This window comes from Fulmarus glacialis, unplaced genomic scaffold, assembly GCF_000690835.1.
Source record: "Fulmarus glacialis isolate BGI_N327 unplaced genomic scaffold, ASM69083v1 scaffold6901, whole genome shotgun sequence".
In the NCBI taxonomy this organism is placed as follows: Eukaryota; Metazoa; Chordata; class Aves; order Procellariiformes; family Procellariidae; genus Fulmarus; species Fulmarus glacialis.
The window spans coordinates 98,877-115,825 of record NW_009190816.1 but is presented as its reverse complement, the minus strand read 5'-3'; the positions used below and the strand labels follow the sequence as shown (position 1 = coordinate 115,825).

The 16,949-nt window shown below is 41.0% G+C and overlaps 1 protein-coding gene across 1 annotated transcript in view; it reads left to right on the top strand.

Moving 5' to 3' along the window:
• The window catches only part of LOC104083075 (disintegrin and metalloproteinase domain-containing protein 12-like), a gene marked incomplete at its 3' end in the record, with an annotated part of 135,807 nt that overhangs the window by 20,450 nt on the left and 98,408 nt on the right, over nucleotides 1-16,949 (top strand). Inside the window, exon 2 of the mRNA XM_009586439.1 lies at nucleotides 9,698-9,771. Within this exon, the coding sequence (XP_009584734.1) occupies nucleotides 9,698-9,771 (74 nt within the window). The remainder of the gene's footprint in view (nucleotides 1-9,697; nucleotides 9,772-16,949) is intronic.

Sequence of the window (16,949 nt, the reverse complement as noted above, 5' to 3'; positions counted from 1 at the left end):
GAAAGTATGGCAGGACAAAGGGAGTAAGGTGCATAAAATATACTGACAGCGGGTAGCTAGTCAGTCTTTGACACAGTCCATGCTTGACCTTGATTTTTTGAGTGCATTGGAAGAATACGATGTTGTAATCGACCTTCCAGTAAAAGGAGGTCACAGTCCCCAGTGTCCTTACAAAGAGGAGGAATTTTACTTTTAAAGCTATGCGTAGTTTTAAACTCAGATGGGATCTACTAAATCTACATGGCACAGTCCTCAAAGAAGTTCACGTACATTTTAAATTGGCAAATATCAACAGCTGTTCATTCACATTATAATTACCCAAATTGCAAAGGACGGTCTACAACGAGTTCTGTTCAATAACTAAGACTACCCAGACCCATTGCAATTGCTTCCTAGCTGCCAGCTCTATTAAGTTTTGTTTTGTAACACTTTACTACAGAACAGACATGTTTGTTTTCTTTGCACAGCCTTCCACAAAGCATTGTTTAAGCAGCACATAATGTATTCCAACAATGAGGTACTTTTTGCTCCCATCTGTTTGATAGCAAAATGAACAGTTGTGATTCGTACGTACAGTGTAAATACTGTATAATGACTATGGGTTTACTTTGAGCAAATTCCAGGTTATTTCATTCCTGTGCCAGGTTTTAGTTTGTTTTTGAGTCAGGGAAAGATTTCTGATGTTGGGCCTGAACTTTTCAGGTGTTAAACATCTCTCTAACAGTGACCCATCATCGTCCACAGGTGATAGCAAAAGGCTGCCAGGAGCAGACCTGAGGGCTCAGCAGGCACTGGGAGGACGAGCTGCCGCGTGCTTCTCGGCCCTCCAAGGCTGTGTGGTATCTAGTTGCCTTTTCTGAATCTAAGACAATGCAGACACCCCCCCAGAGACTTACGGGGCTGTGGGCATTTCTATTTTAACCTTTTGGGGCAGCACAAGGAAAAACAATATAGGGGAGGATTTATTTTTGTAACCAGTCTTTTAACCAGACTTTTCAAGTCAACAAGTCTTTTTTTACTGTTGAAAAGGCCTTTCTACTTGCAGGTCTTTCAAAAAGCTAAAATCTGCATAGATGCAATCAACCTCCTGCCCGACCTCTTCGGCGAGGTCGCAGCGTGTCAGAGGACAGGCAGGGCACGGTCTTTCCGGCCGGTTTAGGGAACGGGTTGTGATAGCAAACACACCCCTCCATCAGACTCGGATTAAAAAGCACTCCTGCTCTTGACCTGCTTCCAAGCTGAGGACCTGCCAATTCTACTGATGGTCTGGGTAGAAAGTCCTGTGCTCCATGAACTCAGGTCAGTATCTGCATGACAAAATTTGGTGGCCTTAGATAGCTTGGTGGAGGTAGTCCTTCAAAGAGATGGGAGGCAGCACCTTAGGCGGGGGTCTGTTTGGGATACGTTGCCATAAAGGAGAGCTGGCTAAAAGCACATACGTATTTTTTTATTATCTTTATTAGTTGTTCTTAATACAAAATTGAGTTCACAGTTTGGTGCAGTCATTTCCATTCAGTCAAAACCATATGTTGTTGCATTTTCCTTCCTTTGTGATTCGTGAATCTAACGAATCACCCGCTCCCAGATGCGGAGCAGACTCCTTGCAGGTCATCAGGCACGCAGAGAAGTGTAATAAATACACACCGAATGTTGGTTTATGTTGGTTTGCATCCATCCTGCTGCAAAGATACAGGAAGGGCTTCAATACCTCGCATTGGCTGGTTTGTGTTAGAGCACGCATCCTTCTCCCAAACCACATCCTGAAACAGAGGATAGCGGAGCTCGCTCTCCATCGGCTTTTTCAAAGTGTTGGCAACACCAGTCCCCCTTTTTCATAATTCACTACTGTTTGTTCTCTGAACTTGTCTTTAGGAATCTTTGAAAGACTTTCGTTTCAAAGCTCGTCCTGAAAAGGGAGTATTGATTTTGACCTATTTTTAACCAATATAGTTCAGCAGATAATTGCATAGCTGTTTTAAAAACCAAGGCTGCCCTATTTGCTCTGCTTACGTTTAATTAAAAAGAAAGAAAGAACACATTTTACTTTTCTTTTTTTAATGGATAAAGTTGTGAATTTTCTGTTAATCCCTGTTTAGCTGGCCAAATGCACACAAATATGTTTTCATTCAGTGCCTGATAATGAAAATGCGGCAGAAGTGTTGAATTCAGCTTTCACGCCTGACTTTTTACTGACACCACATAAGTTCATAGCATAACAACTGAGCCTCGGAAGATGCATATTTCTTTAAAACATCAAACTGATTATTTTGGATTTGCTCCTGAAATATTTGATCCATAATGTTATGACATTTTGAACATGTTTTAGCTAGGTTATTCTTTAATTTTACAAAAATGTAAATCAGGAATACCACACAAAAAGGATGTAGCTAGATTGTAAGCATGCTTTCCCTTTCCCAGAGTAGTCATTAGCTTTGTACTTCTGCATGGAAACCAGGAAACTGTGTGCTAGAGCTGTGTAGTTTTATTGATTTTGGTCTGGCACAATTAGCTTCCCAGTTTCCTCTTTCTTGAGCATTATTTGCTTGAATTTTTAACTCTGGATAGGGATCTCGGGACACCAACAGTGAGCAAGGAACTGTTAATTTAAAAAGCCCTTCACAGGGATTCATGGGAGCTTCAGCAGATGTTGCCAAATAACCTGATGGCCAGAGGCTGGGGCTGCCAGTGGTAGAGATGCAGCGCGCCTAAACATTTTTTTTATTTTTTTTTTTTAATTTTAATTGAAAATCTTTTTAGCTTATGAAGAGAAGCCTGCTGAATTTGGGTCATTCCCAAGGTTGTCCTGTTGCTCCTCTTTCATGCATGTCACCTGAGCTCCATGGTGGAGTTTTCTATTCCTGTGAGGAAGCCAGGAAAGGGGCAAAGAGAAGATAAAAAAATTAGATTAGAAATTATGCCTTCCAGGTAGAAGAATCTTGCATCTATTTGTACAGTCAGCAAGAAAGAGAAGAGTATGATCATTCTGTGTTCAAAGAATGACTTTATTTTAAAGTTGGGAACAAACTTGGAAGATCTTTGGTTTCTTACATTATTGGAGTGGCTCAGCCGATTTGTTAAGGGGCTGTGATTCTTTGCTAAGCCATTTAAAAAAAAAAAAAAACAACTGCAAAACACTCTGTTCTCTTTGTTGCTACTCATTATATACAGCCACAGGGATACATGCTTGTCATCTGACAGTAAGGAAAGCACAGCTGAATTCACTGCCCTCAGGAACTTGCAAAACAATATGAATTAAATGTTTATACTTTTCATGTCCGCGTGAAATATCACTTAGTTTTGGAGGTGTTTGCAAGAAATATAGCCTCTTGTGTTCGCTTCTCAACTAAAGCCAAAAGAAAAGGAAGAAATACTTATTGATTTAAAAGCAATGCATGCAATTTATAGTATTCATTGCCAATTGTAATTATCTTAAATGTATATACTTTGTAGGCAGCTTCCATTTGTGGGATTGAATTCCAGTTATCATGGTAAGATTCCCTAGGTGGCTTTATTTCTCATAGATTTCCCAGCTTTTCCCTCTTTGTGTATTACAGATAGCAGAGGAGTAATATCAGCCCAAAGATCTGACACCTATAAACATAGCTTTTAGCTTGTGAAGGCACCAACATAGAACATGAGTGTGTGATAAATAAGGGGATAAAAAGGTATTTTCATATAGATAGCAGAAAATGGCATAGAATTTATCCCTTCTGGAAATAATGTACTCTTTCCTCAGTTATGCGATTTCTAATTCCTGATGTTAGCTCTTCAGATACAAGAAAAAGCATCTAGATCTGTGTGGAATGTAACTATCTGACGTATCTCAAAAGTCCTTCATTTCCAGAGCTATGCTTAAGAGATAACATAAACTTATGACCCTTTTGTGTTGGAATTTCTGTTTTCAGGAGCATAGAGGAGAAAGTAAATAGGGTCTTATCCTTAGAGTAAATGTTGATGCTTTTTGCATAGTTTAAGACTCTGGATTAAAAAAATACTCCCAAATTATCCCCTGGTAGAGTACTTTGACTATCACATCATCGACGTGTGTTAATGCTGGGGGAAACCAGGTAACCGAAAGGCAACGGTCCTCGTCGGTTGTCTTTGGCCAGTTGTGAGTAGGTAATTTCTGCAGGAATGAGCTATGTATTTAGTTTCGTTCTAAATACACGCTGAAGTTTCAGAAACATATTCTGGTTTCTCCACATTATGGAGATGTCTCTTCACTATTCCTCTCACTGTTTTCATAAGCAAACACTGATTTGCTTCTGCATCCAACTGCCTTGTATAACGCTGTGTTAAGCTACCATCCACGACCACGTACATATCAGAGCCAGGCTGGCTTTGCGGTTGCTGGTCAAAATAAATGACACTCGTCTCTTGCATCTCTATGTTCTTTATGCATCCTATGGGAAAATTGTACTTTGTTGCTATGGTCTGGTACAGCGATGACAAGCTTCGTGCAAGGCTGGAGCAGCTTCCATAATCTCTTATCCTGTGGTTGTCACTGATGATGTGTTTTCTCTTACTTCAAACTAAAGGCCAGGCAACTAATTATTAAATGTGACAGTCTATGAGTTTTTGCTGCGTTTTTATTTTTGGTCCATGTTGAACGTTGGGAGCTTTGTTGCATACAACTAATTGCAATCCATAGTTCTCCTTATAATTATTTTTTTCCTTACCATCTTGCCATTTCAGACTAGGAGTGTCCCACCAGTGACCTGTCAGGACAGTTCATGCAAACTGTGGCCTGGCGTGTGACAGGCACTTCGTGGGTGTAGGTCAACTTGACCACACATGCAAAGTTGACCCTGTTGCAAGGTTGGCTTTAGCGAAGTTAATAGCAGCTCTGGTGGGACTGGAAACCGCTTTGTTGGATTAAACAAACCTGCCTATTTCAGCCTACCATGTTAGGATATAATTTAAAACTTTGAAACCAGAGAAGCAAAATTATCCCTTTTGGTTCTATTTCTTGTGCTGATCTCTGTTCTCAAATACTGGACTTGGACATCTCATACACCTGAAAATGCATTCTCTTTCCAAATGAATTAATGCTGCTTTTTTGAGTTTATTTTTTCCCTTGTCTATAGATATTTCCTTTTATTTCTATTATGTAATTGCTAGAATTATTTTTTTATTTAAAGTTGTACGTGCTGGTCTAACTCATGTATCTTAATCCAATAAAATCCTTTATCTTTTGTAGAGAGGAAGTTGCAAAGATATATGCACTAGGACTGTCCACTTCATCCGTTTTCTGTCTCTTCAAATGTAATACAAAATGACGTGAAGTGTTCTATCCCAATCTCAACAGTCAGTATCAAGGGAAAAGCTCACAGCACCGCAGTGTGATCACAGTGCGTGCCAACTCCACAGCCCAAAGGAAGAGATGATCCAGCAATGATTAAGACTTTTTCCTAGATTACTGTGCAGAAAAATATGCTCAGTGACAACTACTTTGTATTCAAATTCCAGAATGGGCATCTCACCAAGGTGAACAAATCTACTCCAAATGGACAGCTACTAGTATTTCAGGCATAAAAAGAGTGGGGTTTTTTTTTTGTTTTTTGGGTTTTTTTTGAGGCTGTCGTATCATTATTATTAGAAAGTAGTCCCTGAGAGTATGAGAAGTTCAAAATCTGCTACTGAGACGCTGTCTTGGTATTCATGGTGATGTGATAAAACATGAGCAACTAAAGGAAAAAAAGTGTTATTGCTGGTTTTAAGCCACTGTTCTTGTAATGCCTTGATGCCTTCACGAGAAGGAAGGTGCCCATTTGCTCACCTCTGTGTTTAGGAAGCATGCCTTAAAACGGTTTACGTGCTAAGTAGACTAAGACAGGAGGATGAAAACTATTGCCATGTCCATTTTGCAGAGGCAAGTTGGTAGAGGTAGAAGGGGTAAGTGAAGCACAAAAAGAGGTGAGGTGTAACAGCTTGGCTGAGCTGGAGGGTTTTGCTGTTTCCCACGATGAAACGCCGTTGTCCCAGCCAAGATACAAGTCTGTGGTAGAGCTGGGCTCCCAACACCATCTCCAGGTTCACAGGGGAAGCCCTTAATCCCCAAACCATCCTTTCTTTTCTCTTTCTATATGAAAATCTGGAGATCAATGTGATTTAAAAGGGGAAAAAATTGATAGTATTTAAAAAGCATGTACTAGTTAAACTAGTTTTAGTAGTGCATAGTGATTTTAATTCCATTGTAAGACAACAAGAGAACTTCTCTGACTCAGAAACAGGCTACTGTCTCACCAGCTTCCAGTTGTTCAAGTAGTGCTTTATTCAGTTTTTTATCTGCTTTATCAGAGAGAATTCTTGCTTGCCCTTAACTTATTGTTTCACTAATTTCCTTCAGAATATTAAGTTTCACTAATGCCAGTTCAAACCAACATCTCTCAGCAAGCAAACAAGCAAGGAGCAAATTAATGGGGGAAATACTTTTCCTTTTCTGCTGATACAATTTGATGTAGATTTTGAAAGTAAATCCTGTAAATAAGAGGGGAAAGTTACAGAGAGTACTACTTCAATCACCCTGAAGTCAGTTCTGCCTCTTAGGATATCGGGGAGCAGTTTGTGTGCATTGATGAAATCTCCTCTTATGCCACAAAAACCATTGCCAAAAAGAAAGCAGCAAATCGTAGTTTGAGAGTAGAAAGAACTGGAAAACAGAAGTCTGTAGAGAAAAGAAGGTAGAACCATGCAAAATTATTTATTATGGTTTAAATAATGCTACTCTCCTAAGGTTCGCTTTACTTTCACATTTGATAATTTTAAAGGGATCAATGTGGGTGTCAGCATGGAAATTATTTTTTGTGGTACTTAAGAAAGACTTATAACAAGTGGTTCTTTCTGAAATGTTCTGAGCAGAACAGTGTGTGCCCTCACAACATGCTTTTTCGATTATTCTAAACAGAAAATCTAAAACAGCGATCTAACATCTGCATTTATAGTAATTCCCATTTCATCTTGCAACTCAGGTTTGAAAATATTGATTGTAAGGGGAGAGTATTACGGTGCTTCATGAGATTCAAAATGAGCTTTTCAGGTCTTGTAGCAGAACCGTGCAAATACTTTAGGGGAGACTCCACCACCACTGCAAAAAAAGTAAACTAAAAGATGTGAGTTTGTTTCACAAGTGTCTACATTACAAAAAGGGGGGGAAAAAAACACCCCACAAACCTAAAACGTCCTTTCTGAATGATATTTATTTTTCTTTCACATTAGAAATGTTTTGTTTTAAGTGCGTATGTGTTTCCAATCACCATACCACCTCAGCAGTGTGTAATTTTTACTGTATTTATGCTTATGACTGCCAGTCAGAATAAGAAAAAGTATAGTTTCATCTCTTCCCAGATGGCAAACAAGGAAATGAGCCATTTGTTTGAAGGAAAAATCTATGGTAAAGCAAGAATCTGAACCTGGGTGTCATGCAAAGCAGTCCAGCATCCTAAGCGGGGACATCATTGTGCTGTGCTTGATAATAAGAAGTTTCAGCTTTCAGAATTCTCTGAGAGATGTTTTTGTCTTGCAACAGTCTGTTTTATTCTGCAGCTGCTTTTTAAACTTTACAACTTATTAACATCAATTGACTGTCAAATAAGTACCACTGTGGACTCATGAATAAACATAGTTATCATTTACATATTAACAGAGGGCCTTTAGCTGAAAAGAATCCGTTTGTGCTACTGCAATATCTTAATTATTTACTGTGTTATACTGTAATTGTACTTTACTCTCTCAAAACTCTATAGTATGTATATCTTACAGGGTTTGGAACCAATGCACTGATATTAAAGTGGTAATCAACACTGCTTCTAAATATTCATGCCAATAAATGACTCCCATGTGTTTGCTGAATGCCATGGATAGTCTGAAACATTTATTTAGCATTCTAGTGGGATCCAGTTTCTGCAAAGTTCACATAGATGCAGAATTTCAATATTGTTGCTGTTTTGCATGGGGAGAGGGAAAACATGTTTGAATTTGCACGAGCAGCGGGGCAGGACACTTAGAAGAACGCAGTGGTATCTGAGTCACAATCTGTGTTTAATAATGTCTGAGAGCACTGGGGAGTTGTCAGCTATTTTTTATTATAACAAAATTACAGTTTTGTTTAGTCTATGACAGCCTCCTCATAATTTCACTTTTTAATAAACATCTCCAATTTTCCAAATCATTTAAAAATCATTGCAATTCATGGGCGGGGTGCTCTGACTGCCACGCAGCTGGGGCTCCATCAAGGCACCGCTGTGGCAATCACAAATTCAGACGCATTTCTCAATAAATCAATTAAATACTATAACCCTAAAACTACCCCGCTTCAGTACTGCAATTGGCTGACAGAAATCTTCAGAAAAGCGTATTGAGTGTACAGAGGAACAACTGATTTATTGAGCTCCTGTCAGAATTTCAAAACAAGGAAATACTGTCTCGCAATCCAGTAAGTTTGTTTAATGAAATGTAAGTTAAGTGTAAACAGTCTTAAAATGTATGTGAGTTCAGGCTTTTGGATTAAGAGTAACTCGCATATCGTAAACTGTGCTTTCTTGTTTGAAGTACAGTTTCAAGAGCCCGTATAGGTGCCTCTTTCTGCAAACAAGTGTTTGAGCCTCCACTCCCTCCTGCCTCCGAGGGCAAACGGATCCCCAGACCCTTCTGATGCTCTTTCACAGCTTCCAAAAAAATAGTGGATTTACCTTCGGATGCTTGAGATGAAAATGAACTTGTTTTATATCAGGGGAACGGCAATACAAAGATTGCACGCAGTCATGATGGTGCTGAAAATGCAATCCAGATGTCCCGATCCCTGCTCCATGCTGGAGTGCAACTGGGATTTCTGTGTGCTCTGTCGTTGATGTCTTGTTTAGAAAATTCTCTTAAATACTTGTGTACGTACAAATACTTTGTCTATTGTGCTCACAGAGATACTTGATGAAACTGTTGACCATATTTCTAATTGCTCCAAGACCAATTCTTTTTTTTTAAGCTAAAACTTAATTATTCCTTATGAAAAGTTTAAAATACATATTAAAATATTTAGCTGTTTATAGGGAAAAAAATAGTTCAGCATGACTGTACTTTACGTTTAGTTTCCATGATGGTCTTAGATCACACGTGCAGTTCTACATGCGAATATTTGGCATGCTCAGCCTTAAGGGAAAAAGCGTTTCTGTTAGAGCCACCCTGCTGAGTGTGATCCCTGCACTGCAGGTCTGCTCTTCATGCAGGAGGTACTGGCTTTGAACATGGATATCTTAAACTGAAAATGGCCATGCAAAGCCCAAACCTGATTACCTGTACCTCATTTTAAAAAATAGTACAGCAGGATTGAGCATTAATAAGCGTTTATATTAGTGTTTAATGTAGTTATGCTATTATATGGAGAGGAAAAAGAGAAAATTCAAAACTATATCAGATGTCTCCTGGAACTGATGTGTACTGCATCACTATGCTTATCTTCCCAGGCAAGGTGGTCTCTGATGTGCAAAGTTGGAAGCGATGCAATTGCTTAAGGGCACGCCATGGCGTCTTGAAGACCTGGGTGTGAAATCCTACAGCGCCGTGCTGCCTCTCGATGTTTGTTCGCGCTGAGCTGCGGCTAAAGAGCTGCTACACCACAAACACTTCTCTTTGTAGCTGCTTGCTCCTTCCAAGCAGGGCCCAGATGGGTTTGGACTCAGCCAACTCTGTTTTCCTTTTTCAGAATCACCCAGCGCTGCTGCAGTTTGTAATACAAGCTGAAAGTAAACATCTAGTCATCAGCCTGGAGAGGAACGAGTAAGTACCCTTGTTGCATGTTCGCTTTGTAATGGAGGTTCTCAGAGAAGGATTATAATTTTAAAATTGATGGTTTAAAAGTAACCTGGGGCCAAGTTTGCTACTGGTCCCTTACGGAACAGGCCCCTAACGAGAGGTTTGTTCCAGTTTGGATTGTGTGTATTTGCACACTGCTTATAGAGCAAGAATGATGGGATGCTTGTACTGTTCACGAGGCCCGTGACCAAAGCTGAGCTTGAGACCTTATTTGTGGGCTGTAAATACTGCACTTTCTTCTATGTGCTCTTGACAGCTCCTGCTCATGTCCATAAGCTTTCAGAGCGGGATACCAGGGGCTGCTGTAGAGACAGTCCCATGGGCAGAAACCCAGCAGGGTTTTTCACAAAGGGGTACAGAACCACACAGAAATAAAGTCACTTCTCTGGAAGTCCATGACAAGCGGAACCAAAGTCATCAAAGTCTTAGTCTACCTTTTCAACTGTTCAACCGCTTTTCCTCTAAGAGCATCTCGATAATTTGTTGTGGGAATCCAGATCAGGACAGCTATGTCAAGCTGCTTGTCAAAGGAAAACCAAAGATCACTCTCAGCCTAGGGATAAACGTTAGCAAGGATCTATGTGTTCTGTAGGTTTCCCTGCTGTGAAATAAAAGCAGCAGAGATATTTTTTTACTGTAATAGAGAAACCATAGATGTAAGCGGTGCAGCTTTATGTGTTAAGAGGAAGGAATGTGCGTGTGAAAGCAGATGTCCAAGGGAGGCCGGGTACATGCTGCCTCGGGCTGGTGATGGACAACTTCAGTGGAAAACGACGGGGCACCCCTTTAGTCCTCTACAGTAAAACAACGCAAAACGCTTTTTATTTCCAGTCATTTGGATGAACCCCCTGACACTGCCCAACTGTGATAAAATCCAGTTCACTTTATTATTCAACATCAGGCCCAAATCTTGAGCATTCTTTACACTATTTTTAATGCTCCTTAGTTGTTCATTTCCTATCCTTGAAGGATATGTAGATCCCCCATGCATAAGGTTGCTCTGTTTCAGTAACCAGAGGAGGATTTAATTCCTTTAGTAAACAAGGATTTAACTTTATATTCTTTTAATCTTTGTCAAAGGGTGTGCCTTCATTCAGGAATGGGAAGTATGCAGCAATTGAGGAAACTATTTACATTCCATGTCAGCGATTAAAAGAACATAAAACTGCTAATACAGGCCTTGCTGAACATACCAAACTCTCTTGTACCTGTAATAAAGTCAGATTTAGAAAATTGTAAGATGCAATCTCCACCTCTTTTACAAGTAGGACATGAAAGTACAGTAAATTAACTCTATGAGTATCTGCCTGACTAACCACATTTGGCGATGTTGAGATCTGCTCCTTAAGAAATACAGTGTTTATCAGTTACTATTTTCTAGTTACCTGTCTCTATGGTGGAGTGTTCACCAGGAGATTTGCATTCTAGAAGAGTTGTGTATGGTGTTAACAACATGAGGTTCCTCATCTTAGCAGGATCTTCTAGGTAGTATTGTAAACCACTACAATTAGCCTTGCCTGTGTTTGGGATTTGTAGCATACGAGCATACAAGTTTGGATTCTTGTAGATCCCAAACTACAGAAAAAGTTGGTCATGGTTTTGCAAAATCATTTCTCCCTTTTCTCCCGTATTACTGACTTTGATTTTCAGAAGAAATAATGGTCTGAGTGTTGCAAGTCCATGCAGAAGCTGCTTTGGTGGGTGTGTGTGTAGGTCTGTTTGTAACTTGTTTCTGTAAATAACACGGTGCATCGGTCTGTGTGACTGGTCTGTGCTCCCCAGGGCAAACAGTCTCCAGACCTCTGTGCTTTTCTGTGGAATTTGGTGGTTGCATTTCTTCTGCCTGTAGTGACAGCGTTGGGCATGTTGTCACTGGCATGGGGAGGCGAGTGGCAGCAGAGGTGAGGTGTTTGGGGACGTGCTGCTCCTCCCAGGGGGTCCTGCAGGTTCATGGAGTGAAAAATAATGCCCTGGAGAGAAATGAGAGAATGCATTTCTGCAGTGCAGAGGATGGGGAATAAGGGCTGGTTGCACCTAGGGTAGATTATGGACTCCAGAGGTTTGAGAAGGTCATCGCATATATGGAGAAGGGAGCAATGTTTTCACGCTGTGGCTCCTGCCCGTGAGTCTCCAAGGTTGCAGAGAAGATCAGCAGATGTGCATACAGACCCTGTCTCCTCCAGCCTGCTCCATCTTCCTGATGTCGGCGTGAAATATGCAGCTCAAATATCTTGAAAGCACTGATGCTGAGCATTGGAGCAGCCATTAAATCCGCATGCTTTAGGTAGAAGTAGAGCGCTAAACACAAACATCTTTTCTTGAGTAATAAGTGACAACACATATGAAGCTCTAATATGTGTGCTGTTATTTTACTGTAGTTTCATGTAAAGCATGTTAGTCCTTGGAGAATGGTGGGGGTGGAGGTGGTTGGGACCCCTAAATTACATAATTTCTGCATTGGGTCATGCAAAAAAAAAACTGGATGTGATTTTCCAAGGTTAGTAGAAACAGCTGCTTTGAGTAGTCTTGACATTAAACTCCATTTATTGAAAACCTTAGAGATTTTCCAAACCTTGAGTTATATTTCAAAACATGATTCAGCTGCATTAGGCAGCCCCAAGTGGGGACTGATGTGTTAAACCATCTGTTATCTATGGAAATATTTAATGTCAGTTTGGTGTTTTCTGATATTTAGACTCAGCAAGATGTGTTCATATGTATTGGGCAAGATGTTATAAGTTAGTTCTGGAAGAGTTACTGGTACCTAGCTTCACAGTGTAGGTTTTAAAGTCTTCCCTATGGTTTCCAGCTGTTAAGTTTACTTTTGTACATATTCATTAAATACTTAAGTGATTAATTTTTGGGCATTGCACATTCGTAATTGCAGAAACAAAATTATTTGCCGTGAATTCAATTTGTCAGTCAAGTAGAAAACCTGCTAGCGAGCTTACGTTGCAAGTACATTTCTTCCTACGATTTAGTTGCAAAATATGATTGCACTCTTGAGAACCTTAAGCTCTGTAGTACCTTAACTGTTTTAGAAACACTTGTCATATGGAGAGATTTCCAGAATCAGCAAATCATCGATCAGCTGCAAAATAAACCACCCTTCAGAGCAGCTGACTGTACTGGTGTGCATTACATCAGTAATACTGATGCACTGCTCTTTTGCGAGGGACAGTAATGTATGCACATATAAATTCCTTTAAAGTTGATTGCAGCATGTGGGTCTTAGAGGAAAGTAGGCTTACTATTGTGTAAATGAAACAAAACCCCTCTAAGATTAAATCTGAGTTGGAGAGCGGAACGGTATGTGACTACTGGCTGTTTTTCTGTAACTGGAAACATTTTACACTCTGTCAGAAATAGGTCTGTATACAGCAAAGTACTTAAGTGTTCTTTTAACTTTAAACATATGAGTAATCCAGGTAAAGTCAGTGGAATTACTTATTTTCAAAATTAATTTCATGCTTAAATGGTTTGCTGACAAAGGTCATAATTATGATGTCAAAGAAATATAACTTTGAACAGATGTTAGCGAGCTTTTTCAACGGTGATTCCTGTATATACCTGAGTCTATGGCAGATAAAGATAAAAAGCTGAGATAAGTCAATAAGTCGAAGCTGGTGAAGGGCCTGGAGCACAAGTCTGATGAGGAGCGGCTGAGGGAACTGGGGCTGTTTAGCCTGGAGAAGAGGAGGCTGAGGGGAGACCTCATCGCGCTCTACAACTGCCTGAAAGGAGGTTGTAGCGAGGTGGGGGTTGGTCTCTTCTTCCAAGTAACCAGCGATAGGACGAGAGGAAATGGCCTCAAATTGCGCCAAGGGAGGTTTAGATTGGACATGAGGAAAAATTTCTTTACCGAAAGAGTGGTCAGGCCTTGGAACAGGCTGCCCAGGGAAGTGGTGGAGTCACCATCCCTGGAAGTATTTAAAAGACATGTAGATGTGGTGCTTAGGGACATGGTTTAGTGGGCATGGTGGTGTTGGGTTGATGGTTGGACTCGATGATCTTGGAGGTCTTTTCCAACCTTAATGATTCTATGATTCTATGAGAGCATGTGAGGGCAAGTATGGCGGTAGGATGGCTTTGCCATAAGGACATCAGCATCGGCAGGATCTCAGGTGTGTCCTGGACGGTTTGCTTCTGGTGGGAATTCGTTGACCAGCTTTGCAGAGGGAGCAGTGGGGGTGGATCAGTGCGGTTGTGGCTGACGGGCCATTGGCAGTGTCCAGGGGAACATGGAAATGGAAAGAAAAAGCTCAAGTAGTTTAGAGAAGCGGAGTTCACTATTCATTTCCCCATAACTTTATGATCTTTTTCATCAGGTTTATAACACAGCCTTTAACAAAGCAATATAAAAAAGGGAATATATGAGGTTAGATTGCTGCCTTTTATTCCCTCAGTAAAAATTCTTCTATTTTATCAGGAGGCAAAACCCACCCCAGGCCATGGTGTAAGTCTCCACCTTATCCTTTAAATCCCCTAGAATCCCAGAGATCTCCAGAAGTTTAGAGCATCTCTGACTGTCCCCCTTGCATGTTTACCACTTCTACATAGAGACACAGTACCAGGGATGTATTGGGAGGTAATGGTCCTGTATTGGAGGCCACTTTGAAAGCTTAGCTCCAGGACAGAGGAGGTTCCAACAGTATTCCTTCCGACTGAAAAGTAGGCAATAGGCATCTTCATCCATAGTACTAATGTGACCTGTTCCAATGAGGCCTTAGTGTTCAGAAATCTTTTGTATTCTTTTTTGGTTAAAAGAAAAGAAGTAGTTCTCTCTTCTTTTCTGCCTGACCTTTCTGAATAGGAGCGCTGATTGGTGTGCAAATGACATTCTAGCTGGATTAATTTAGCAGGGAAACAACCCATTTCTAGTGCCAAAGAAAATAGCTGACAAAATTTGTTAATGAATTGACATGCTTATATACAATCAATGGCTTGAAATATAGATAGAGGAAACAAATCTAAACAAATACCAAATAGAGAAATGGGACCTCTCAGAATATACTTACTATAATTCTGTGCTGTAACTTAGCCAAAAAAATGTGACCCCTGCCTGTTTTATCTGCAAATGCTGGAGCTGGCAGCCGTACTGCAGTGTTTCAGTGTGAGCTGACAGTTGGGGTTACGCTTTAATTGAGGTAAAAGTTTCACTTTAATGGAAGTAACAATTTTTCCCATCTGTAATGGCGACAATCAAATGGTCTACACCTTCACTGAAATGTGAAGATTCAGCTACCACAGCTACAGTTATGATGGTGTCAATCCATGGCTCTAAGGGTGCAGGTATTTGCTGTAGCTTTGTGGTGTAAGGTTGGCATATTTAGCGTGGGCGTTGAGATACCAAGATTTGTTCTCTAATTGAGTGAGTATTAGCATAGGTTGGTATTAGCAATGGTAGTCAAGGCTGTGTGCTTGGGGCTACCTTTGGCTGTGTCGTTTTGGAGCTGTGTGTTGGAGTGAAAGGGTTCGGCTCCATCAGAGAAACTGCTGCTTTCTTGGTCTGTTTTTCCCCTCCTTACATAAATACACCAAAAGAAAGGAACAATGAGAGAAGATATTTATACGCTGATATAGTATACTAGAAGTGGAGAGGATAAAACGACTGGAACCTGTATTCTGGAGACTTTCTTGTGGCCGAATGTCATAATCTCTAACACGGTCAAGCTTCTTCTCTTCCCATGCCCCATAAAACAGCGGGGCAATGGGGCTGTGCCAAGTCCCCTGGAGAGAAGAGAGAGCTGTGTCCAATTCACAGCCCAAACCCTGGATCCGGGGCGGTACGTGGGGTCAGGAGAGCCAGTCCTGCTCTGTCCTTGCCCTGCAGCCCTGGCACGTGTGAAGGACTGGGGGAATGATCCCATTTCTCAGGTGGGAAAACTGAGATATGGGGAAGTTTAACATTTCTGTATGTACCACAGAACTACAGATCTTGTTCACGTAGCATGGGTAGGGCAGGTACTGTTTTCTCTGAGAATGGTCGTTTCCAGAGCTGCATTAGTTGACGGTTTTGAACCAAGTTAACACAAGGTTCTGCTTGTTCAGTGTCTGTCAGTCAGAGCAACCCTAGAGCTGTACCTTCCAATTAAATATATAACAATAATGGGGAGGGAAATATACTTGCTGGTGCAATAAATTTAATGAAGAAGTGCCTGCTTCAGATTTCGCTCTCTACATATATTGCAGCAGTAGAATATTATCTTTTCAGAACTGTGTTTTAATCTCCCTTTGTGCTGCAGAATGTGAGGGTTTCAGCATTTCATTTTAGCATTGCTCAGCAGAGAGGTCGGGGAGGAGAGCTGGCTATCAGAAGACAATAGGAATGTGCGCTCCCTCCCTCCTGCGGGCAGGCTGGAGTCAGCTCGATCGCGATGATAACGAACACACAGGCAGAATGTAATCATCTGGGACCGTAAAATAAATAATTAGGGGAGAGACAAGAGATAAAAACAGTTTTCTGGAAACCTTGTAATCTCCCACTGATAGTCATACGCCAGCCCACGTGGCGCAGAAGCGTTATGCGCCCGAGGAGCGATGGCCTCGCAGCCAGAGTTTTGCAGGTTGGCAGGCGAAGTACGGGTGCATCCAGCTGGACCCAGGCTTTGCTCGCAAAGCTTCTGGGTGTTCCTCACGTGTTTCTGCTATCTGCTGCTTGGGCAGTTTTCAGATTGCTTTTGTTCGTTGGGTATTTTTAATTCTGACAGGAGTGAGCAGTGTTTCAATAGCAGCGAAGGGGAAGCACTGAATTCTGCTTTGCGTCGTCACGTGCCCCGTCATTACCTGGGATGTTTGGTCACCTTTTCACAACACATGTAAAGATACCAGGCCAAAACCGAGAGGATTCTCCTGCTTTTCAGAAACATTTGTGGATATTGTTTTCTGGCTTCAGAAACACAGGGAGGACTGCAAATGAGTTTTCAAGTTAAAATTGAGGCTGAACCTACTTTTAATGAATTTTCTAGTAGATATTTTCACTTTGGTGCTCAGTCCCAGGGGTCCAATGTCTTTGAATAAGAGCAGATATGTGACACTACGTCCAGCGTCTCTAGAATTTGTCTTTTTGCATCTAGTGGCATTTTGCTGGTACGTGCTCGGTTCCTAGGATCTCAACTTCTCCTGAAGGGTTTGTAGAGAGA